Source organism: Syngnathoides biaculeatus, chromosome 14 (assembly GCF_019802595.1).
Source record: "Syngnathoides biaculeatus isolate LvHL_M chromosome 14, ASM1980259v1, whole genome shotgun sequence".
In the NCBI taxonomy this organism is placed as follows: Eukaryota; Metazoa; Chordata; class Actinopteri; order Syngnathiformes; family Syngnathidae; genus Syngnathoides; species Syngnathoides biaculeatus.
The window spans coordinates 25,770,318-25,793,912 of record NC_084653.1 but is presented as its reverse complement, the minus strand read 5'-3'; the positions used below and the strand labels follow the sequence as shown (position 1 = coordinate 25,793,912).

At 46.7% G+C, this 23,595-nt stretch overlaps 1 protein-coding gene across 3 annotated transcripts in view; it reads right to left on the bottom strand.

Annotated features, from left to right (window-relative positions):
* The window catches only part of LOC133512296 (phospholipid-transporting ATPase IH-like), a 38,778-nt gene extending 16,446 nt beyond the window's left edge, over nucleotides 1-22,332 (bottom strand). For all 3 annotated transcript variants that reach the window (XM_061841789.1, XM_061841790.1, XM_061841791.1), the window contains exons 1-15: nucleotides 21,847-22,332; nucleotides 11,667-11,789; nucleotides 10,696-10,785; nucleotides 9,546-9,626; nucleotides 8,982-9,089; nucleotides 6,980-7,108; nucleotides 5,505-5,608; nucleotides 5,372-5,422; nucleotides 4,226-4,290; nucleotides 4,039-4,120; nucleotides 3,790-3,940; nucleotides 2,444-2,641; nucleotides 2,193-2,366; nucleotides 275-441; nucleotides 47-118 (exon numbers count right to left, since the gene is read on the bottom strand). In XM_061841789.1, the coding sequence (XP_061697773.1) occupies nucleotides 47-118; nucleotides 275-441; nucleotides 2,193-2,366; nucleotides 2,444-2,641; nucleotides 3,790-3,940; nucleotides 4,039-4,120; nucleotides 4,226-4,290; nucleotides 5,372-5,422; nucleotides 5,505-5,608; nucleotides 6,980-7,108; nucleotides 8,982-9,089; nucleotides 9,546-9,626; nucleotides 10,696-10,785; nucleotides 11,667-11,789; nucleotides 21,847-21,885 (1,634 nt within the window). In that variant the 5' untranslated portion in view covers nucleotides 21,886-22,332. The remainder of the gene's footprint in view (nucleotides 1-46; nucleotides 119-274; nucleotides 442-2,192; nucleotides 2,367-2,443; nucleotides 2,642-3,789; nucleotides 3,941-4,038; nucleotides 4,121-4,225; nucleotides 4,291-5,371; nucleotides 5,423-5,504; nucleotides 5,609-6,979; nucleotides 7,109-8,981; nucleotides 9,090-9,545; nucleotides 9,627-10,695; nucleotides 10,786-11,666; nucleotides 11,790-21,846) is intronic.
* Nucleotides 22,333-23,595: the final 1,263 nt, after the last annotated feature.

Below are 23,595 nucleotides of genomic sequence, written 5' to 3'. Positions count from 1 at the left end.
TCCCTTCCCCGGCGGCGTCACCACGGCAACCGCCCGGCGCACCAACCTTTCGATCTCGTCGTCTTTGTTCAGGATCTCCATGTAGTTGTCTTTCAGCCTCAGGTAGGTGTAGCCCAGCCTGCGGACGGGAAAGCACAAAAATAACGCATTCGGGCGTTAAACCGGAACCGGGCCGGTATTTTTGAGGAGTCACGACAATTCAACGATACAAAGCTGCAGCAGATCAACCCGCTCAGGTACAACTATCCCTACAAAGTCATTGAGAAAGACGAACCTTTTCATCCCCTCCACCAAAGCCACCTCGTCCGGGGAGGAGGAGATGTAGAAGGAGGTGGGGCGGCCCTGACGGATGCCCTTCTTGATGCCGTCCACCGTCTCCTCCTCCTTCACTTGCACCGTGTGACACAGACACAGGGCCCGGAAAAACAGGTCCTCGTGCTCCTGCAACCACAGAATCGCACGAATCAAGTCAAGGAAACGCAAGCGACCTCAACGCGGATTGAACGCTGCGATTTTACTCCCAATCTATGAGGCAATTACATTTTACGTGCGTTTGCTCGACTTTTTATGCACACTTCTTTGCTCGAATGGCTTGGCGGGCTTGCGTTTATGCGGTGGATACTGCTGACCAGCAAATTTGGAAATGTGAACATGGTTGTCAAAAAATGACTGTGGGCCGGGGGGAGCTTTAGTCAAAGCAAACGTGCATCATATTATATATTGCACAATAAAGTATGGACTGTCATTTTCGAACGAGAGGACAGTTGTAATGTGCTGACAAAATAATCATCCATCAATCGACTTTCATCACAATAAAGTCGACGACAAAGACCAACTCTGACAAAAAAATAAATAAATAAATTCAAGAAAGTACCGTAATTTCCGGCCTACAAGCCGCGACTTTTTTTCCCCCACACGCTTTCAACCATGCGGTTTATGCGGTGATGCGGCTAATTTGTGCATCTTTTCTAATGGCCGCAAGGGGGCACTCGAGCAGAAAAGTTAAGCGTGAGATCGTTGGAATATATGTGCCGAGGAAGTGACTTTTACCGGCCATGTTCGTGCTGCGCTATCGTTAATACTGTACTAGCGTGTTGCAGCTGTGTTGCCGGCGTGTCTCAGAGATTTTTACCGGTAAGTCTTTTTTTTTTTTTAACCGGCCCTGTCAGCGCCACGCTAGCGTTAGCGCCATGCTAGCGTTAAACTCTTTCTGTGTACAGTCTTTCTTTGTAAATATCTCATGTTTCAATGTGGGTTTCAATGTGGGTACTTGCGGCTTTTACACAGCTGTGGCGTATGTATGTACCAAATGGTATTTCCTTCACAAATGTACTGGCTGAGGCCGGGAATTACGGTAGTTTAAAAAGCGTACAGCTGCCACGATATCACAAGTAGAAGAAGTTGTAACAGCCATGAATTTTTTCCACACGCTTTCAACCCTGCGGCTAATTTGTGCATTTTTTGTAACGGCCGGTGGTGAGTTAAGAATGAGACCGGTGGAATATATGTGCCGAGGAAGTGACTTTTACTGGCCCTATTAGCGCTGTGTTACCGTTAGGGATGTGCTAGTGTGTTGCTGCTGTGTTACTGCCGTGTCTCAGTGATATTTACCGGTAAGTTTAATTTTAACCGGTCCTGTTAGCGTTAGCATGGCTCTAGCTTTAGCGCGGGGCCAGCATTAGCTAGGGTTAAACTCTTCCTGTGTACAGTGTTCCTGTGTTTCTTTGTAAATATCTCGTGTTTCAATGTGGACACTTGCGGCTTTTACACAGCTGCAGCGTCTGTTTGTACCAAATGGTATTTCCTTTACAAATATACTGGGTGAGGCTTATAACCAGGTGGGCTCTGTAGGCTGAGAATTACGGTAAATTAAACAGCGTACAGCCGCCACGATATCACAAGTAAAGTAGAAGAAGTTGGAACAGCTGGACACATTTTTTTAAGTTCTACAAGAATAATGTAAATGTTTACAATAACATAAATATGATAATAGTACATGAAAGGTCAAAATTTTAAGAAAAAAACAAAATTTTTTTTTTTTTAACGAGGAAAGCGGTACTACACAAGATACGACACAAATTATTAATTCACCACAATTTAACATCAATTTTTTCAGCACGGCACAAATATTTCTTTGGGGGAATCGTCCTCGGGAATCGGGGGTGGAGGGTCGGGGGAGTTTTTACACTTACTCTGCGATATCCACCAGGCGAAGAATCAATCATGTCGATGCTGGAGGCGGCGCTGAGGATTTGACCGTTGCAGATGGCGTGCGGAACGTAAACGTTTCCGTCCACGCAGCATTCGATGAACTCCATGTTGTTCTCCGTCAGCGTGCCCGTCTTGTCGGTGAAAACGTACTCCACCTGGAAAAGGAGGACGATGAATGGCGACAAGGGCGGTAAGACGCCGCGTCGACGAGCGGGGAAAGCTCCGCGGGTACCTGACCCAGCTCCTCGTTCAGGTCCGAGGTGTTGACCTGAGCGCCCTCGCCCAGCTCCTCGTCGAACATCTCCTCGTCCCACGTGATGAAATAGGAGCCCAGGAATTTCTGCATCTCCACCGTCACGTACATGGACACGGGGATGATGTAATTGAACAACACGGTGAAGGCCAGGAAGTCCGTGAACGCTCGGATCACCTGCGGGCGGCGGTGGGGGCGCGAGTCTTAAAAGGATGCTGGGAACATGCAGTGAGGTCGCTTGGAACAAAAAAGAAGTCCTGGAATAGTCAATTGTGGAAGGAATAAGCCTCTAATAAGGCTACAAGTATCAGAAAGTCTACAGTTGCATATTTTTACAAAAACAAAATCTGCATTGCATGTCATGTAAAATCTAATTTCACATGAGTATACTGTATATGTAATTTTATGAGAATTGTTGTTGTAACCGATGAAGTTGGAGAACAGAGAAAATACTGCAAAAATTAAGCAATATTTGAAAAATAAGTCGTTATTATACAGGAATAAAGTTTTCATTTCAATTGGTTCATAATTTTACGTGTTAAAGAAAAAAAATGGAATACACAATCATGTTATAATTTTGAATGAATAAAGAATTAATGTAATAGGTGAACAAAATATTTCTATGAGAAAATGTAATTTCATGAGAAGAATGTGATTAAATTGTGATTAAACGAAAATAATTCATAAGAATAAACGTGACATCACGATGGAAAAAAAATAATTTGTAATACTACTTTAAAAGCAAAAGATCATTATTAACACTGAAAAAGGTTGAATTTTTTTAAAAGGAGGAAGTTGTAATGTCACAAAGAAAAAATTAAGTCAGGGGTGTCAAACTAATTTTTCTCGCGGGCCACATTGTTGTTCCAGTTTACCTCAGAGGGCCGTTATGACTGTGGAAGAAAAATATTTAATCATCTCAAAATATTTATATCGTCAATTCATGAACTAGTTTTGGAATCAGAAATGAAGCGTAATGTGTTTTTTTAACAATTCCCATTTGGTAACACAAAAATGCTTGTAATATCTCAAATTGATCATTTATGATATTTGGCAATTTAGAATTTTGGTACAGATTTTTACAAGAATCATGGAAATTGACACTTTAGATCTGGCTTTGCGGGCCACATAAAATCATGCGGTGGGCCAGATCTGGCCCCCGGGCCTTGAGTTTGACACCCTGAATAAAAATTGAAAAGCAACAAATTGTAAGTTACAACCTACGAAAATGAGAACAATGTCTGACTTTTGACGTAAGAGTCACGAGACGAGAGACAAATGTGGTGTAAGGATTGTGCAGGTGAAAGAAATCTCCCCGAACGCACCACATGTCGCTGTCGCTCGTTTTCCGCTCGGTGGTTGTACCAGGGCTCGTCGCGGTCCGGAGACCACTGCCAGGCGTACTTCAGAACCGTGTTGATGACCGCTTTGCTGATCAGGATGCACAGATAGACCATCAGAAAGGCATTCATGGACCTGTCCGGGAGACAAAGACCCCGCAAAACACCCCCACCCCCATGAGGTGAGCCTAAAAAAACGTTTCACCCAAACTAATTCGGAAGAGCGGATCTCACTTTTCGACGGCTGAACGCTTCTGCGTTTTCGACTGGTAATTGAGCGCCATCTTGGTCTCCATGCCAGTGTAGATGGCAACGGCTGAGGGAAGAGGTGGACAAAAAGCGGCACAAAAGGAAATCGTTGGTTACTAAGGCAACAAAAACTCGACGTGACGGGACACTAATAATGAGGAGAAATGATCACCATAAATATGCTGCGTGTTCTTCAGTGTTGCGCCTCGGAGGAGTAAGTTCTCAGCGCCGAGCGGTCTAAAACAAGCAAGGACAGATCGTTACGACTCGCGAGCAAGCCAACAACAAAGACAATAAAGCCCACAAATTAGCGGAAAAGTAAGCCGGATGTTACAAGAATGTTACATTCTTTGAGACAAAATAAGGAGTTATTATACAGGAATAAAGTTTTCATTTCATTTGATTCATAATTTTACGTTAAAGAAAAAAAAGGATGCGCCTCGGAGGAGTAAGTTCTCAGCGCCGAGCGGTCGAAAACAAGCTAGGACAGATCGTTACGACTCCCGAGCAAGCTAACAACAAAGACAATAAAGCCCACAAATTAGCGGAAAAGTAAGCCGGATGTTACAAGAATGTTACATTCTTTGAGACAAAATAAGGAGTTATTATACAGGAATAAAGTTTTCATTTCATTTGATTCATAATTTTACGTTAAAGAGAAAAAAGGATGCGCCTCGGAGGAGTAAATTCTCTGCGCCGAGCGGTCCAAAACAAGCAAGGATAGATCGTTACAATTAGCTAGCAAGCTAACAACAAAGGTAAAAAAAGTCCACAAATTAGCGGAAAAGTAAGACAGATGTTACAAGAATGCTACATCCGTTGAGACAAAATGAGTTATTATAAAGGAATAAAGTTTTCATTTCAATTGATTCATAATTTTACGTGTTCAAGAAAAAAAAGGACGCGCCACTGAGGAGTAAATTCTCAGCGCCGAGTGATCAAAAACAAGCAAGGACAGATCCGCGACGACTGGCTAGCAAGCTAACAACAAGGACAACACAGTCCACAAATTAGCGGGAAAGTAAGACAGATGTTACAATGTTACATTCTTTGAGACAATAGTAAAAATAGAAAGAAATAAAAGTAATTTATAGGACAACTACTTTTATCACCATGAGAATAAAGTCACAATTTTACAAGAAAAAGCTACGAATAATGCGTGGAAATAAAGTCGGAATTTTATGATCGTAAGTATTAAAATGAAAGGAAAAAAAATAAGGGTACGAGGGGAAAAAAAAAACGATTTTATCGTAGTTATGTACTAAAATCATACATTTAGAAGCACATTGAAAACAGAATTAATGAAATAAAATCCGACCTGGCCACAGGCTCTTCTTTCTCCTTGTAAATATTGATACGGCCCACAAACCTGACGACGAGACAAGACAAGGTGGCCGTGGAGGAAAAGCCAGCTTAAATTTGCACTCGGACGCCGAAGCCGTCAAACTCACTTGTAGAGGTCAGGCTGCGGTTGTTCACATTCGATGGTGGCGTGGAGCGAATCCACTTCCTGCTCCGTCCGAAAGGCCATAGTGTCCGGTATGGCGTAATATGTCTGAAAGTGGGGTTGGGGGGTGGGGGTAAGAGTATGTGGCACCAAAAAGGGGCACAGATGGTCATAAAATATACAGTGCTCAAAATTATGCATAAAGACATTTGCATTTTAGTTTTTGTTTTCATGCATCTAGCGCAGCGAGCAAAAGAGCCGATTCAGATTCACTCACCTGGGTGTGCTTGAAAAAAAAAAAAAAGGAATCCAGAATCAAATCAAAGTACCTACTTAATTCTCAAAATACCCGCAGTGATTTGTTTGCCTCCGCCGCCATTTTGACATATAGATTATAGATTCACGTTCCCCCAGAAAAGATAAATTGCGCGGAAGCGGGAGTCTCACGAGCACGAATTGGATAAAAATCACACGATTCATTCTTACGTGTACCAGCGAGCTAGCTGCTAGGGGAAGCATATTAGGGAAGTAAATATGTGACACCGGGATTTGAATTCGAAATACCACAGAAAATAGGATTTGAATTTGATCACATTTTTAAATGTTGTATTTCAGTGTAACTTTTCAACGTTAACAATTCAACCGGCTACACTTCGCTGTCGGAAATTCACCGTCTGTGCCACCGGGCAGGGTTACTTCAGGTCAGAACCGAACACTCAGCCAATCCAGTTACGCTTTCTTGCTAACAAAGCATAACTGGATTGGCTGGCTGTTCGGTTCTGACCTGAAGTAACCCTGCCTGGTGGCACAGACGGTGAATTTCAGACAGCGAATTGCAGCCAGTTGAATTGTTAACGTTGAAAAGTTACACTGAAATATTGAAAATGTGATCACTTGACATTTCAAATTCAAAATCCTGGTGGCGCATATTTACTTCCGCAGCAGATGTTCAAAACAGATCATGGCCACGATGCAGCAAGGGATCCCGGCTAAAGTAAACCATTTTAGACTAAAAAGAAGGCAACAGCTTTTCCTGCAAACATTTTGCAAAACTAGAATAAACGGGACTAAAACAAGGGATGTCACCCGGAATTTGATCAGTATGTCTTTTGATGAAAATATTATCCATCTAGAATGTCAGGAATATGATGGATATTTTTCTTTAAAACCACATTTTTTTAATGACGTGGATAATAATCTAGAACACTATTTTCAGTAATTTTTGTAAAGTAAAGTAACTTATGAAATGCCCCCCAAAAAATTAAATCCAGACTATTACTGAAGGTAATATAGACAGATAATGCAGATAATAGCGGTGGCAGCATTGCAGCTCTTGTCAGAAATTAAATTAAAGCAAGTAGCATGATATTTGATGATATGATGATGATGATGATGATGATGATATTGAGCAAAAATTGCCTTGACTATTAAAATAAATGCTTCGGAACTGAATGTGCGCTGCGTGCGCTACGGCGGCACCTTGTGACTGGACTCCCCGTCCAGGCTGGTGGTGGTGACGAAGCAGGTGCCATCTTGTCGGCTGGACGAGAGCAGGATCAGGTCACACGGGAACGTCTCGTCCTCCTTCACCACCACGATGTCGCCCACCTGCCGCGGCGACACCACAGACCCCGTCATGGCGGCCGCATCCATAATAGATGACGGACAGGCCTTTCGCTCACATGAGCACGGTCGTTTTGCTTTTTTTTTTTTTTAATAAAGGGATTGTGAAGTTGCATAACAGATAATGCCCAGCCAGCAGCTTACGCGGCGCAGATAGATTCCCATCGTCATGGCGACCGTACACACGACACATGCTCTGCGAATCTGCGAGATTAAAGTATTCGTCATTATTCCCGCTGCCGACTCCCGCGCTAATCCGCTGCGTTTGATCCGTGAAACACGGCCCCAAAACACAAGAGAAGACACTCGTGACGACGGGGTGGGGGTGGGGGGGGCTCGTGGGGGTGGGTATGGGCAGACGGAGAATAGAAAACGAGATGGGAAGGGACACATTACCCTGCACGTGAATGTAGAATTTATCCCGATGAACACTTTTTTTTTTTTTTTTTTTTTTTTTTTTTGGACCTGAGCGATTAGAAGCGCTGAAGATTAGACTGGCGGTAATACGTTGAGGCAGAACAGGAAGAGATGAAACAAAGCTCACTTTTTAACCGACAGATCGTCGGTTATGGATTTGACTCCGCTTGGAATTTGCAGTGCATAATTCGAGAGCTGCTTTTTTAACTACCGTAATTTCCGGCCTACAAGCCGCGACTTTTTACACACGCTTTAGCATTAGCCCGGCGCTCGCATTAGCACGGCGCTATCGTTACCCCGGCGCTAGCGTTAGCACACCTGGTTATAAGCCTTGGTACACAGAAAGAGTTTAAGGCTAGCGGCGCTAGCTAGGCTTATAACAAGGTGCGCTCTGTAGGCTGGAAATTACGGTATGGAAATTGATCCTATATGTGGCGAAATAGGGTTACCACAATGTTAGGGTCACGAGGAATATCTTTGGAAGTGTGACGCAGTGTTTATTCCCGTTTATTCTAGCTCTGGAAACCGCAAAATGTTTGCGATTCAGTACGTTAAACGTGAAGCACTATGCGAATCCACCTCTTTCACAAGTACCGTAATTTCCAGCCTACAAGCTGCGACTTTTTTCCCCACAGGCTTTTCAACCCTGCGGTTTATGCGGTGATGCGGCGCTAGCGTTAGCGCACCTGGTTATAAGCCTCAGTACACAGAAAGAGTTTAATGCTAGAGCTGTTTCTTATGGCGCCTTCCGTTTCAAACTGCAGTGCGTCATATTTCCAAAGATATTCCTCGTGACCCTAACATTTTGGTGACCCTATTCACGTAAAAAGGGACAAATTATATACCGTAAATTCCTGGCCTACAGAGCGCACCTGGTTATAAGCCTTAGTACAGAGAAAGAGTTTAAACGCTAACGCTAGCGCGGCTCTAGCGTTAAACTCTGTGTACCGAGCCTTATAACCAGGTAGCGCTAGTGTTGAAGTCTTTCTGTGTACTGACGCTTAGAACCAGGTGCGCTCTGTAGGCCAGGAATTACAGGAATCATAATATCATAATTTGTGACGCAGTGCAGTTTGAAACGCAAGGCGCCATAAGAAACATCTCGTGTTGCCCTGAATAAACTTTTCGACACGCGTTTCTTTTGGGCGGGATGTAAAAACGGAAGTCACGAGCGCTAAATGCCAGCAGCGACCGTGCCGACGAGCAGCCATTTTGCTTGAAAGTATTTTTTTTTCCCCCCATTCCCAGTCGGAGTTGAAACAAAACCAACAACCACGCATGGTCTATTTAAAGACCCCAGCGAAGATGATTTGAGTGTTTTGAGTAATGGCGGAAGTCACAGAAGAAATTAAAATGCACGCGACAGCAAAAAAAATGCGGAAAGAGCGACGTCCGCTCGGTGACCACAGGTGCCGTTGGCCTCCGCCGAGCGGTTTCTCACCCGCAGCTTGCGACTCTGCGTCCTGGCCGCTTTCCCGCGCCGCACCACGTCCACCAGACACTCGTTGATGGAGCAGTCGGCTTTGTGTCGGAGCCAATCCTCGTAGCCCTGGGAGGACGAGATTGCGCGAGATGAGGCGGAGGAACGGAGGTGGGGGCCGGATAAGGTGATGGCGCAACTGGAGAAGCGTAAGTGATAAATTAGCGTCGTGCACATGCAGGCGGGTGACCTGCTTGCTGGATTTTGAGCGCGTACGCCGTCACGTGTTAAGATTTATGTCCTGCTGAATTTTGCTTCTCTTTAGCCAGCGCCGTCCCATCTGTCATTGATAGCAGTGTGTGTGTGTGCGTGGAGGGGTGGGGGGCAAATCTCCCCCGGGGGCTCCAGTGATGAACAGAGGAGCGCATTCATTACCATATTTCTCACATCAGCAAACATATTCAATACGCCCAGAGAGGAATGTGCGTATGTACAGATAATAGAATAGCTGATTGGAGTCCGGCCTGTAAATTGTGGTTCTGGAAGTGAGCTTTGTGTGAGTGCACGTGTGAGTGTGGAAAATACCTGCTTGATGGCGGTCACCGTGATAACGAAGAAGAGGGGCAGGCCACTGGTGACTGGGCTGGTGGGGGTGTCGATGATGAGCTGGGGGCGGGGGAGAGATTTACAAGTTTTAGAGTTACGACCAGTCGTTTTGTTTGCAAGCGGACTATTAAACGTGCGTTCAAAAGGAACACTGCGAGTCTCATTCTGTATTTTTCTACACATTCTGCACAGTTCTGGCTACTACTCGGCTCCGTTTGGCATGTTCAGTTTTCAGTTTCTAAAACGGGAACTAAGGAATCCAGACTGCACTTAAGTATTTGTCTTTGGTCTCGCGAATTTACCCCCGCATCAAGCGATGAATGTAATCCAAGAGGAGACTGAGAACGGCAGGAAGACCGAGAGGGGCAGCAAAGTGGGGATTGTGGCTTAAGTTACAACTTGTGCTGATTTTTCTGCTTTATACTTGCATATCTTCCGTCCAACCATCCATTTTCTTTGCCGCTTATCCTCATGAGAGTCGCGGGGAGTGCTGGAGCCTATCCCTTTCTATCACTGACTGAGATGTCCCGATGTCATTTTTTTTTCCCCCCACCAAAATTCGAGTCACTTGATTGTATCTGCTGAAACCAATCAGATATTTCAGGCATGCATGCATGCATCCATCCATCCATCCATCCATCTTCTTAGCCGCTTATCCTCACGAGGGTCGCGGGGAGTGCTGGAGCCTATCCTAGGAGAATTGGTCGCCAGCCAATCGCAGGGGACACAAAGACAAACATTTGCACTCACAATCACACCTAGGGGCAATTTAGAGTGTCCAATTAATGTTGGATGTTTTGGGAAGGTGGGAGGAAACCGGAGTGCCTGGAGAAAACCCACGTAGGCACGGGGAGAACATGAAAACTCCACACAGGCTTGGCCGGGATTGAACCCGGGTCCTCAGAACTGTGAGGCCAACACTTTACCAGCTGCTCCACCGTGCCGCATACTTGCATATCTTTTCATGTATAAAATCATTTTTGGTGCTTTATGCACAATAGGGAAATGCTTTTTTATGTAAAGCTGTTCAAACAACTGCTCATCCACAAATGTTAAAATAAAACCTTTTGCAGGTGACGGGAAGTTTTGGTCGGGTGAACCGTATTCCGGGTTTTACGATCCAACTCACCTGGACCAGAAATATGACCAAAAAGTAGAAGTTGGCAATTCTTCGGAACTGTTCGAACAGGTTCTTGGGGATGAAGTTCCAAAAGGTGTACTGGCAAAGTGGAAAAAACAAAAACAGCATCACTCATGGATATATATATTTTTTTAATCCATAATAATCAGTTTGAAACAAAATACAGTGAATATTTATGACAATGAGATTTATTTAAGAACCTATCCTGTTATTCATTGAAAATCATGTTTGTTGTGCTCAGGCCACAGCCATGTCTAATATAAAATCCGTGCTTTGGCGCTATCTGGTGCCATCTCAAGTGCCAAGCAACTATGTTGAACTGAGGGGAGGAGCTTCATTTAGTCAGGCCATTGCTTTGTCTAATTGGGGGGGCTTGGGTGGAGAAAGGAATAGACAGACGGTAACTTGGAAGCCATCTTGCTAGAATGCGCGGGGACACATTAGAAGAGGCCAGGATTGGTTGAACCGAAAGGCAATCGACGCGCGTGATTGACAAATTGGGCACACCTGAATCAAGCGACAAGATGGATGATAGTTTGACGTCTTTTTTTCTCTACCGTAAAACTTTTTTCACACGCTTTCAACCCTGCGGTTTATGCGTTAGCGCGACTAGCATTTGTACGGCGCTAGCGTTAATGTGGTGCTAGCGTTAGCGCACCTAGTTATAAGCTTTGGTACACAGAAAGAGTTTAACGCTAGCGCGGCGCTAGCGTTAAACTCTTGCTGTGTACCGAGGCTTACAACCAGATGCACTCTGTAGGCCGGGAATAGGCCGGTAGATCGCAATCCACACATTGGGCACCCCCGCCCTACACCATTGAACTCACAATTGATTATTAGCTATAATTGTGGTTAATTTGTTTCGAACTTTAGTCTGGCCTTTGAAAGGAAAAAATGGCTCCCAATAGAAGAAGAAATGTTCCCTCGGCAGTTATAAATCACGGGTGTGGTCTACTGACCTTTGAGGAGACGATGCGGTTGTCGGGGTAACGCTGAGGGATGTAGGCCTCAGCCCCCGGAGGAGGTTGTTTATGGCCGATGTAGACCGTCCGACTGTCGACCCAGTTCTCCTCCCCCGCACACTGGTGGAGGGAGACAAAAGAAAATTGGTTCAATCGCGCTGCTCATTCAGGATCAAGTTGTAACTATATGGTGTGAAAAAAATGAATAAACAGCTGGTTTGGGTCAACTTTTGGCTCTCTCCGTGGGTTAGCAGAGTGCATCGTGGGAGGGGAGCGCAGCACGTCCTCGGTCGACGGCCGCACTGGCCCGGGTGCCGAACATTTTGGCCCCGGTGAAAACAATCCGTCGGCAGAGCCGGCCGGCTGACACGGCCCCAACGTGCATTGTCGGTGCGTCATGCGTTGGAAACTTCTGGAACTTCTGGCACTTCGTTATTCTAATGAGCGCTCACGACTCAGCCACACGTGCCAGGTAGTTTTGCGCGGCATTTTCGCACTCTTCTTGTCAGTCCTGTCGTTGATAGATTTGGCCACGCACAGCTTTGAATCAAACATTAGCATTAGCATCAAAAAAGGAGGGGAAAAAAACAAAACACTAAAAAGCTTGCACTTGCTCTCTAAACGAACGAGCTTCACAGGAAACAGAAACGGAGCTGTGAGGTGCACATTTTGAAGTTATACAGCGCGATCAACGGGCGCCGGGTAGGCGGAGGGGACGAAAATAGACGAGCTGCCAACAGTGTCGGATGGCTCGAGACCCCATCAAAATATTGGGAGGGGTGGGCGCAACATGACCCAGACAGACAGAAAAAGAGTGCAAAAGAGACGAGGGAACGCAAGGCTGTCATACACTGAAGCGAGCCAATACAATCAGCGTAACCGCTAACGGAGTTTGCTCCGGTCACGCACGGATGGCTGTGGTCTCGTTCACAGGTAAAGGTTTTAAAGGAAATAAAAGAAGCCGCTTCTACTGACAGGATTGACGTCAGTTGCGTGAATGACCGCACCAGCAGGGGTGTCCCATTTTAAATGCAACTGCAACCGGGTCTAAGCGTGCTAGTCACGCCAAGTGCGGCGTTAGATCTGCGCCAGTCACAAGAACAGAGCTCGGACTGAAAGTTAGACATGGGGCAGATATACCACGACATGGCTGGCGGCCCATGACAAAAGTCTTGCCTTGCCGCTCTGAGGTTCAGGTCTCAAATCTCAGCTTCGGCCTCCATGTGTCAATTTTCACGTATTGCTGGTGTTTGCGTGGTTCTACCCCAGCTCCTCTGGCTTCTTCGCAGCTTGCAAAATGTGCATTTCGGTTCACTGTAGTTAGCTTATTGCCCGCAGTAGGAGAGAACGTGAATGCTGGTCTTTCTAAGTTGCTTGCTACTGACGGGCGTATCCTGCCTCTCGCCCAAAGACAGCCGAGTTAAAGCCAGAACAGGATAAAGCCAGCAGGAACAGACAAACCTGGACCTCAAAGGTTCCACTATATTCCCAAGAGGCATTTTACCGGCATCTCCTCAAATCCGCAACGTTCCATCCTTCTTTTCCATCGCATTGAGAACTTTGCGGTCCTGGCTGTGCAGCGGAAGAGATCACATCATAATTTGCATTCATCTGATCATGAATCCTTGCTGACCCCAATCAACCTCCGGTCCCCGGTTCCGTTCCTCCCTCTGCCTCATCACACAAAGCGACCCGGCCGGTCGGCGGCCGACACGGAACGCCTTCTCTTGATTAGCTCCAACACAACGGCGAAGGGGCGCTTTAATTCCAGCGACGCGGGATTGCCTTCACCGTAAAACCCTTTTATCTTTATCCACATCTTTATCCTCGCACTTTGAGTCAGACGATCTCGGGTGGCGCCAATGCGAGCGACCTCCCACCCGAATCAGTTCCCGCACTTCAGCTCCCTGTAGAGACGCGATAAAAAGTAACAGACCATTAAGTGCTCTGATTAAATGGTCGTGATTCGTCCGACCTCCGCGTCGCCGACACGCTGCGTCGTAGGGACGTGCGCCGTGTTGAGCTGGCATACCCTGTTAAAGCAGCTCTTTTTTTCTCCTCATGTTTAAGCAGACAAAGGCTGGGCCAACGTCGTCTCCTTATCTAGTCATCTGTTTTCTATAGCGCGTAGCCACATTGGAAATACAAGGGGGCTCGAGCCCATCCCAGATGAGAGAGGCGGGGTCCACCCCGAACTGGTCAAAGAGAATTCGATGAACCTGACACGGGTGTTTTGGTGACGTGGGAGAATCTTCCTCTTTAACACCCACTGTCCTCATGTCTTCCCTCACAACATCCATCAACCTTCTCTTTGGTCTTCCTCTTCCTCCCCCTCTTTTGCCTGGCAGCTCCATCCTCAGACTCTCTCGCCTCTGGATACGTCCAAACCATCGAAGTCTGGTCTCTCGAACCACGTCTCCAAAACATCCAATTTTGGCCTTCCCTCTAATGAGCTCATTTCTAATCCTGTCCAACCTGCTCGCACCGAGCGAGAACCTCAACATCTTCGTTTCTGCCACCTCCAATTCTACTTCCTGTTGTTTCTTCAGCGCCACCATCTCTAATCCGTCCGTCATGGCCGGCCGGCCTCACCACTGTTTTATAAACTTTGCCGTTCATCCTAGCGGAGACTCTTCTGTCACATAACACACCAGACACCTTCCGCCAACTGTTCCACCCCGTTTGGACCCGTTTCTTCACTTCCTTACCGCACTCTCCTTTGCTCTGGATTGTTCACCCCAAGTATTTGAAGTCGTCCACCCTCGCCATCTCTTCTCCCTGGAGCCTCACTCTTCCCCCTTCACCCTTTCTCATTCCCGCACATATATTCAATTTTACTTCGGCTAATTTTCATTCCTCTCCTTTCCAGTGCGTGCCTCCATCTTTCTAATTGTTCCTACGCCTGCTCCCAGCTTCCACCGCAGATCAGAATATCTTCTGCGAACATTATGCTCCGAGGGGATTCCAGTCTAACCTTACTACCCCAAACAGGAAGGGGCTCAGCGCGGACCCCTGATGCTGTCCCGCCTCCACCTTAAATTCTTCAATGTCTATAAAGATCAATTGTAACCCAAAGTGTGGAGAGAGAATTTTTTTTTTTCTTTTTCAGTTAACTACATTTAAATATCTCGTTATGAAAGTCCAATTAAAGCACATTACGTTGACGTGTCCCCACAGCCGTAACCTCGCTCTCAACCGTTTTATGATGCAAACATCCTGTGGCTTCACAGGATTTAAAAAAAAAAAAAACATGAAAATGTAAATGCTGTTGCTTCATCCCGTGCTCGACTCCAACTGTGATGTAACTCTTTCATTTGGCAGCACTCCCCCCCCCCCCCACCCGCTTTAAACCACCACCATAATCCGCGGCGTCCATGACCCTCTTCCTCCTTTCATCCCAATTCGACTCAGCCGACGCGCTAACAACCTGCCGGGACTCGGCGAGGAGTCATTCTCAAATGCCAGGACAGCGTCTATCAGATGAGGGCGAGGGCTAAGAACAGAAATAGAACTCGCCGAAACGCCAATGTGTCACTTTTATCTTTCCAGCGCAGTCGAAGGGGGGGGGGGGGGTGGGGGTCGAGGAGCTGTGATGGTGCGAGGAACCGTTCTCAGGTTCTTCAGCTGTCTGCCACCCACCAGATCAGAGGAGGACACATTTCACGACCCACGGTGGTTCTCGGTCCTCTGACGCGCTAACGTGCTTGCAAACGATGAAAACATTTATCATCTCTGTGTGTTGATATTTTCTACGCGAGTTCTTTCTCTTTCATGTTTATTCCTCGCAAGAAAGATGAGAATTCACAGAGGAAACCCGCAAAACGAGCAATGCGAGGTCTTCTCGCTAGCATGCTAAACGCTGTCCCACTTTACGGAACAAAGCACTTCGTGACCACAATCCGCAACCAATTCTTTTAGCTGCTTGGAATGGGACGATCAAAATTCAGTTAGCATAGAAACGATTGTAGAGACGTTGTTGAGGTTGTACCGTATTTTCCGCACTATAAGGCGCACGTAAAAGCCTTTAATTTTCTCAAAAGCCGACGGTGCGCCTTATAATCCGGTGCGTCTTGTATATGGATCAATATGGAGCCTTTAGCGCAGCTCCATCTAATGGATCCATAACATAACCCCAGTCTCTACTGTAGCATCTATTCTATGCGCCTTATAATGCAGAGCGCCTTGTATATGAAAAAAAAAAAGTTTAAAAAAGGCCATTCATTGAAGGTGCGCATTATAGTGAGGAAAATATGATACTTTATCTTTTTTGTAACTGTGAAATAATCCCAAACTTTACACAGACCTTGTCAATGATTGACTTTTTCCTCTCGGCTCGGTCCAATCATGTCCACTTTTTTTCCCGACACAGCTAGTACTAGTGCAGTAGTATTAGTTTGTGTGGAAAAATAATCCCCGCAATTTTAATCTACCGTAATTTCCGGCCTACAAGCCGTGACTTTTTTCCAAACGCTTTCAGCCCTGCGGTTTATGCGGCGATGCGGCTAATTGTGCATTTTTTTCTCATTGCCTGCAAGGGTCACTCGAGCAGAAAAGGTAACAATGAGAATGGGATGGTGGAATATATGTGCCAAGGAAGTGACTTTTACCGGCCCTGTTAGTGCTAGCGTGTTGCTGCTGTGTTACTGGCGTGTCTCAGATATGATCTTATATTTACCGGTAAGTTTTGTTTTAACAGGCCCTGTTAGCATTAGCGCTAGCCCCACACTAGCGTTAGCACTAGGTTTAGCACGGCGCTAGCGTTACCACTAGCGTTAGCTCGTGTTAAACTCTTCCTGTGTACCATCTTTCTTTGTAAACATCTCGTGTTTCAACGCGGGTTTCAATGTGGGCACTTGCGGCTTTCACACAGCTGCGGCGTACGTATGTACCAAATGGTATTTCCTTGACAAATGTACCGGAAATTGATTTTATTTAATTCATCGTTGCAGCCTGAGCTCAAACAAAAACCATAACTAAAACTAGCCCAGGATTTGTTTTTCTCCCCTTTCGGGTCTGCGTCTGCAACACTGAACAACTTGGATGATATATTTGCGTTATTATATTTCAGATGTCTTAAATTAAAAAAAAAAGTCGACGTCTGTTCTCGCTTGTTTGTCGGACCCATTTGATCGACGGGTCACGTTACATAAGGCGATACAGTCGGGGGGAGTCATCACGTTTCCGGACGAAAAAGATCCTTGTACGATCCGTCCCTATTTATGTCTTTAAATTTGGACCGAGCCCTCCACCTCCTCCTTCTAATACCGATCGTGACCCTCTGGTGCCGTCTTCAAAGGCGGCCCACCCCCCCACCCCCCCACTCGGGCGTCGCGCCGCCTCTATTATTACCATATGAAAAAAAGGGCACCCACGGAGCATTTGCACTAACACGCCAACATGAGCAGGAGGTCACTTGACTGATAAATCTCATTAGAGACAACATCGCTAGCGGGGCCTGGCGCTGCGCACGTTTTAATGCAACGAGGCAAATCAGAGCACGAGGGATTGATCCGGATCAATTGAAAGAGGGATCGTTAAGATGGGAAAAATACATTTTTGGAGTCATGGTTCATAAGACGGTAGGAGTTGACGTGATGAGGTAAAACGGAGCGAGTGAACATTTTTTAAAAGCTATCACAACGTTTGTATTGGATATCATCAGATGATACCCGATGAGGCGGCACAGTGGATCAGATGGAAAACCGTCGGCCTCACGGTTCTGAGGTCCGGGGTTCAATCCGGGACCCGGCTGCGTGGAATTAGCATGTTCTGCCCGTGCCTGCGTGGGTTTTCTCCGGGTACTCCGCTTTCCTCCCGCATCCCAAAAACATGCAACATTAATTGGACACTAAATTGTCCCTAGGTGTGATTGTGAGTGCGGCTGTTTGTCTCCATGTGCCCTGCGATTGGCTGGCGACCAGTTCAGGGTGTGACTCCCCTCCTGCCCTGTGACAGCTGGGATAGGCTCCAGCACTCCCCGAGACCTTTGTGAGGATAAGCGGATAAGAAAATGGATGGATGGATGATGGATGGATGGATGGATACCCAATGAGGCTTCCAAAGTGTGACTTTGTTTGGCAAAAGGCTGAGAATTTCAGACCAGCAACTACCACCAAAACAGCAAAGCAATACAACCGGTCTGCAATAATCAATACTTATTGATTTTGGACCATGTGAGGGTTAGGATGGCCCAATCGTGATTTGACCTCAGACTAATTTAATTGTATTCTACTTTACACGCAATGTGCCACATCATCCATTTTTCTTTTTAACAACTCGTTATTGCTACAACCACTGTCACACGTGTCAACGCCAAATTTTCAGCCACGGTTTCATTTTTCCAGCAATATTCCGCCCGTATGTGTCGTCACGTAGTCAACAGATATATGGAAGGTGATGATGTGGGGAAAAACAAAAAACTGAACAATAAGGCGTGAATTTGGGACAATATTTTACGAGCTGACACTGGCGCGATCTAATTATGTGGTCTTGCCGTGTGAAAGTGCAAAATGTTGCAGCTGTAGTCTGCCTTAGCTGAGTTATGTGTGAAAAATAAATGTTGCATCATTTATTACGGCTCTGACGATGGCGTTTTGTGGGAGCTCGACGTAAAAGAGACCCACGACCGATGCCGCCACGTGCCGCACGGTAGACATTTTTACCGCAAGATAAAGTATTCCGCCCGCACGGCAACTGTAAAGCCGACATTTAACGCTTCAGTCGGGGTCGAACCAATTTGTCCACTCGTCGTTTTTGGTAGCGCCGTCGACAAAGTTTAACCCAATTTCGGCATCTTGTTCTCCAGCCGGAAAATTGACACCCATTAGGACTTACAACTCGCCCGCTGTGCCACTGGAACGTTGACGCTTCCGCGCAGCCTCGTTAAAGAAGCGGCCGCAGGAAATGAAATGATAAAATGTTGTCAACGCTGAACGTCGGCGGGCGTCCTCTGCGTCAATATCTGCATAATGAAATGCACGATTCATCGGGCATCGATGGCGTAATGTCGCAGGCGGGATGCGACCGATGAGGCGATGTGCGTTCGATGACCCCCAAACCAATAACCGCTCTCCCCATCTCGCTGCAGCGCCGCACTTGTGGTCGTGACGCAGGCGCAGCCGGGGAAACGAGCGAATAGCACCTGAGGCACTTTTCGGGTCAGGTTCAAAGGTTGTGGGTCGCCTGACGAGGCTGACAAGCGTCGCGGGCCGGCGCCGGGCGAGCAGCTGCACCTCGAATCAACGCCAACAAGGAAGCTCTGCTACACTTCTGTTGACGTCGTGTTTTGCGCTTGTAGCCTTCAATCAATTTCTCTCACAGGAAATAAGGGAAAATGAGTTATTGATCGGTTGGTGCAATTGATTGGAGCGGTGGAACCACAGTTCTGAGGACCGGGGTTCGAATCCCGGCCTTGCCTGTGTGGAGTTTGCATGTTCTCCCCGTACCTGCGTGGGTTTTCTGCGGGCACTCCGGTTTCCTCCCACATCCCGAAAAACATGCGAGATGAATTGGGCACTCTAAATTGCCCCTAGGTGTGAATGTGAGTGCAACTGTTGTCTCTATGTCCCCTGCGATTGGCTGGCGACCGGTTCAGGGTGTCCCCTGCCTCCTGCCCTTTGACAGCTGGGATAGGCTCCAGCACTCGCTGCAACCCTTGTGAGGATAAGCGGCTAAGTAAATGGATGGATGGAGGTACTAACTGGAGACTCTAAATTGCCACGAGTTGTGATTGTGAGTGCAACTGTTGTTGGTCTCTATGTGCCCTGCGATTGGCTGGCGACCGGTCCAGGGTGTCCCCCGCACTCACAATCACACCTAGGGGCAATTTAGAGTGTCCAATTCATGTCGCACGTTTTTTGGGATGCGGGAGGAAATCGGAGTGCCCGGAGAAAAGCCACGCAGGCACGGGGAGAACATGCAAACTTCACACAGGCGGGTCCGGGATTGAACCCGGGACCTCCGAACTGTGAGGCCAACACTTTACCAGCTGATTCACTGTGCCGCCTCTTTTAGATGAATTGTCACAAAACTGTAAAAAGGAAGAAATTGAAAGAAAATGTTCATTTGTCTTTTTCCGGGTTTATTGAGACGTCACTTGCGGGTGCAGGCGCGGCCAACGTTGGTGCCGCCGAACGTCGGAGTTTGTTTTGCGTGCGTGTTGCGGGCTTCCCCGAGTTGGCGACTTCAAAAGTGTGCCGGCCAACTCGGTTGTCCATTCAGCGCGCAATGTTCGGCACGTGAGGCTGCGCTAGCACGTTCCTCACGGAGACGTCAACGGGCCGCACGCGGGGGGCAGGGGGGGGGGGGGAGCAAACATTCGGCCTTTGTTTTTAGCAGCCTGACGCTAATGAAGCTAAACAACACGGTGATGCGTTCAAGCACGCGTGGGTGTGGCCTGTTCCTATTGCGGACCGTTTCACCGCTGAAATGCTTGATACAATACCCGTACATGCATTTTTTTCTACATACATTTCCGAACGTCTCTAGTGACGAAAAAAATCAGGTTTTGAAACGCCCTCCTCGTAAAAACATTGTCTCTAGTTATGAAGGAAAAAGGAAAAAAAAATATTCCATCAAATGTAAACATCCTGTCTCTTGGTTTGCGTGGGGCGATAGAGCTCCTCTCCCATTGGCTATCGCCACAGCATCTTCCTGGCATCCCGTTGGCTAGGAATGACTTCAATCATTACCCATGATGCTTTTTATTTCCCTTGGACACTCAACTGTGCTGTGCTAGCGCTGTCACAAGCGAACACACACTGGCAAAGAAAAACTTTTTTGTTTGTGTTTTTTGCAAGTTTTTTCACCATAGGGCCCCAAGAAACTTTTGGGGAATTAAGTTGTGTGCATGCGTACGTTTGTACATATATTTACTCTTGGCTGTCAAACGTTTGCATCCGCCACCGTCCCCCAAGATGCCTTTTGCTCACCACTCCCCCTTCTCTTCGCATAGTCGTCCAACGCCAAGGTAAAGGATCATATTTTTCATTCTTTACATTATGTACTTTGAATGGTTATTTTGGTGGAGGAGACGGGGGCGTGGGGGTGGGGGTGGGGGTGGGTGTCGGGGCCTTGGAACGGATTAGGCTAGTTACATGTAAAATGCGCTTCTACTTATGAAAACTTCCCGTTACAAAACCACTTCCGGAACAGATTAATTTCATAAACAGAGGCGCCAATGTAGTCCTCATTGGGGTCATCATGCACATAAACAATCCATTCATGCCTATGAAAAATGTAATTTGGAGTGAAAGCTAATGATTAATGCGAAGGGCTACCAGTTTGAGACAAAATTCAAATGAGCTCAAATCACTTTTAATTGTGAAATCCATCCATCCATTTCCTTAGCCGCTTATCCTCACAAGGGTACACGGAGACAGACAACAGTTGCACTCACAATCACGCCTAGGGGCAATTTAGTGTGTCCAATTAATGTGGCCGGAGAAAAGCCACGCAGGCACGGGGAGAACATGCAAACTTCACACAGGCGGGTCCGGGATCGAACCCGGGTCCTCAGAACTGTGAGGCCAACGCTTTACCAGCTGATCCACTAATTGTGAAATCATAAAGAATAAACGCCATTTATCTATTTGAATCAAAGCAATGATGTCTCACATGGGGATAATGCTTAAAGTGAGGGGATATTTTCTTTTTTGTGTTAATAACGGAGGATAGATTCCACTCAGAAAACACAAGAATGTCTAAATTTGCAAATTCGGAACAGCAAATATGCGGGGAATATTGTACAGTTTCCGGTGAAAGTTCAGCGGTTCATCGTTTATGCTACTGGCAATAATAGAGCAACTAAAAGGACGATCAAAGCAGATGAAACTCAAGTAATACAGATTATTAAATAATCTCCAGAACAATTCGGTAAAATTTGACATTCCCTGGATGTTCTCTCACGGCAGCTTTCACACCTGTGGTCAATTCGGATTTCAATGGAGGTAACTGGACAACTAGGACAAAACCCACACGAGTTTGAAACCACAGAACTTTGAGGTGGACATGTTTGCCACAAGTTTATGATGCTGCAATGAATGCTTCAAAAATAATAATAACAATAATAATAAATAATCATCTGTGTTGTTTGGTGGGCCTCATCAAAAGGTCCCGTGGGGTCTATCTGGTCCACGGGCCGTAGGTTGCGTGTGTGTGTGTTGTGGGGTTCTCTTACGTATCTGCTGATGATGTTCCTGAGGCGGTTGAAATCCATCGTCCGCGCCGAAACGACGACGGGCGGTCTCCGTGGACTCCCGCCGCGGCCGCTACCTTCCTCGGATCGCCCCGCTCGGGTCCATGCTCGTCTCGCACCGCCGTCGCCGCCGCCGTCGCCGCCGCCGCGTCCGTGATCTTCCTCGGTGGGCTGTCGCGATTTTCACGGCATCGCCCCGCGTCCTCCCTCTCCCGCTGCCGGGCTGCTACATGTCGTTTGGGGGGACGGACGGACACAAATATGGCACCTCGTGGAAAGCGCCGGTCCGCACCGGACCGGTCCTTGCGCTCCACGCACGTTTTCTTGTGTCGGTACCGAGCGTGAGGGTTCTGCAGCCGTGCGGCCTCTCGGTGATGGAGTCCACGCTCTGCACCGCGCGCGCGCACGCACACGCGCACCAGCTTCAGCCGTCAGCTGACGAGGACGCGCATGCGCAGTGGTGCTCGCCCGTTGTGTGCGCATGCACGCGAACACGCGCGCACGGATGAAGTTAAAAAAAAACCTACGCAGCAAAAAAAAAAAAAAAGGAAAAAGTGCATTTTACATGGTTACATGAACCCTATTATATATATTATATATACACAGTACATCCATCCATCCATCAATTTTCTGGGTTACTTATCCTCATAGAGGTTTCTGTAGTATGTATATATATATATATATATATATATATATATGTATATATATATATATATATATATACACAATATGTATATATACTACTGCACATATAAAATAAATATATGCACATAATCCAACACATCTGTAAATATAAAATAATGTAGACTGTAAATAGACGCAATTGGCAGTTTGAAAAAGGGCTACGTACATATCCCTGAGGTTTACATAACGCAAAATGTGCAATAATATTGTTCACTTGTGTGCTGGCCACATACAGTATGTACATTTTCTTTGCCGCCTTTAATCACGAGGGTCGCAGGGATGTACATTTTCTTTGCCGCTCATCCTCAAGAGGAGCCTATCCCAGCCGTCAACAGGCAGGAGGCAGGGGTACACACTGAACTGGTTGCCAGCCAATCGCAGCGCACATCGAGACGAACAGCGGCGCTCACAATCCCACCTACGGGCAATTTATCAGACGTGCCACGACGAGCAGAATAAATTACATGGCGGACATTTTTGCCAACAACAAACAACAGTCACAATCACACCTACGGGCAATTTAGAATGTCCAATTAATGTTGCATGTTTTTTTTTTGGGTGGGGGGATGTGGGAGAAAACCGGAGTGCACGGAGAAAACCCACGCAGGCACGGGGGGAACATGCAAACTCCAAACAGGCCGGTCCGGAATCGAACCCGGGTCCTCATAACTGCGAGGCCACGTATGTATACACTCAAGGGCATTGTTAATTTTCCTCCATCCCATGTTGTCATTGCATGATGCTAATTATGAAATGGAGGACATTAAATCACACCATGTACCCTTCTCTGAAATCAGGGGGAAATGAATAAAAAATGTAAAAAAAAATAATAATAATGCAACTCCATGTACCGGTGGGCTTAATCAACATTACGTTGTGTCGCCGAGTCACGTGACGCGTTGGACATACGCAACCTTGGAACCTTCCGGGGTGAGTCAGGTGGCCGGGCGGGACGTCTGCGCCAGTCATTTCATTTCCAGATGGAGCAGCTTTCAATTAGCGCAGACGTGATCAATAATGCATAGCGCAGCACACCGTGACCCACTA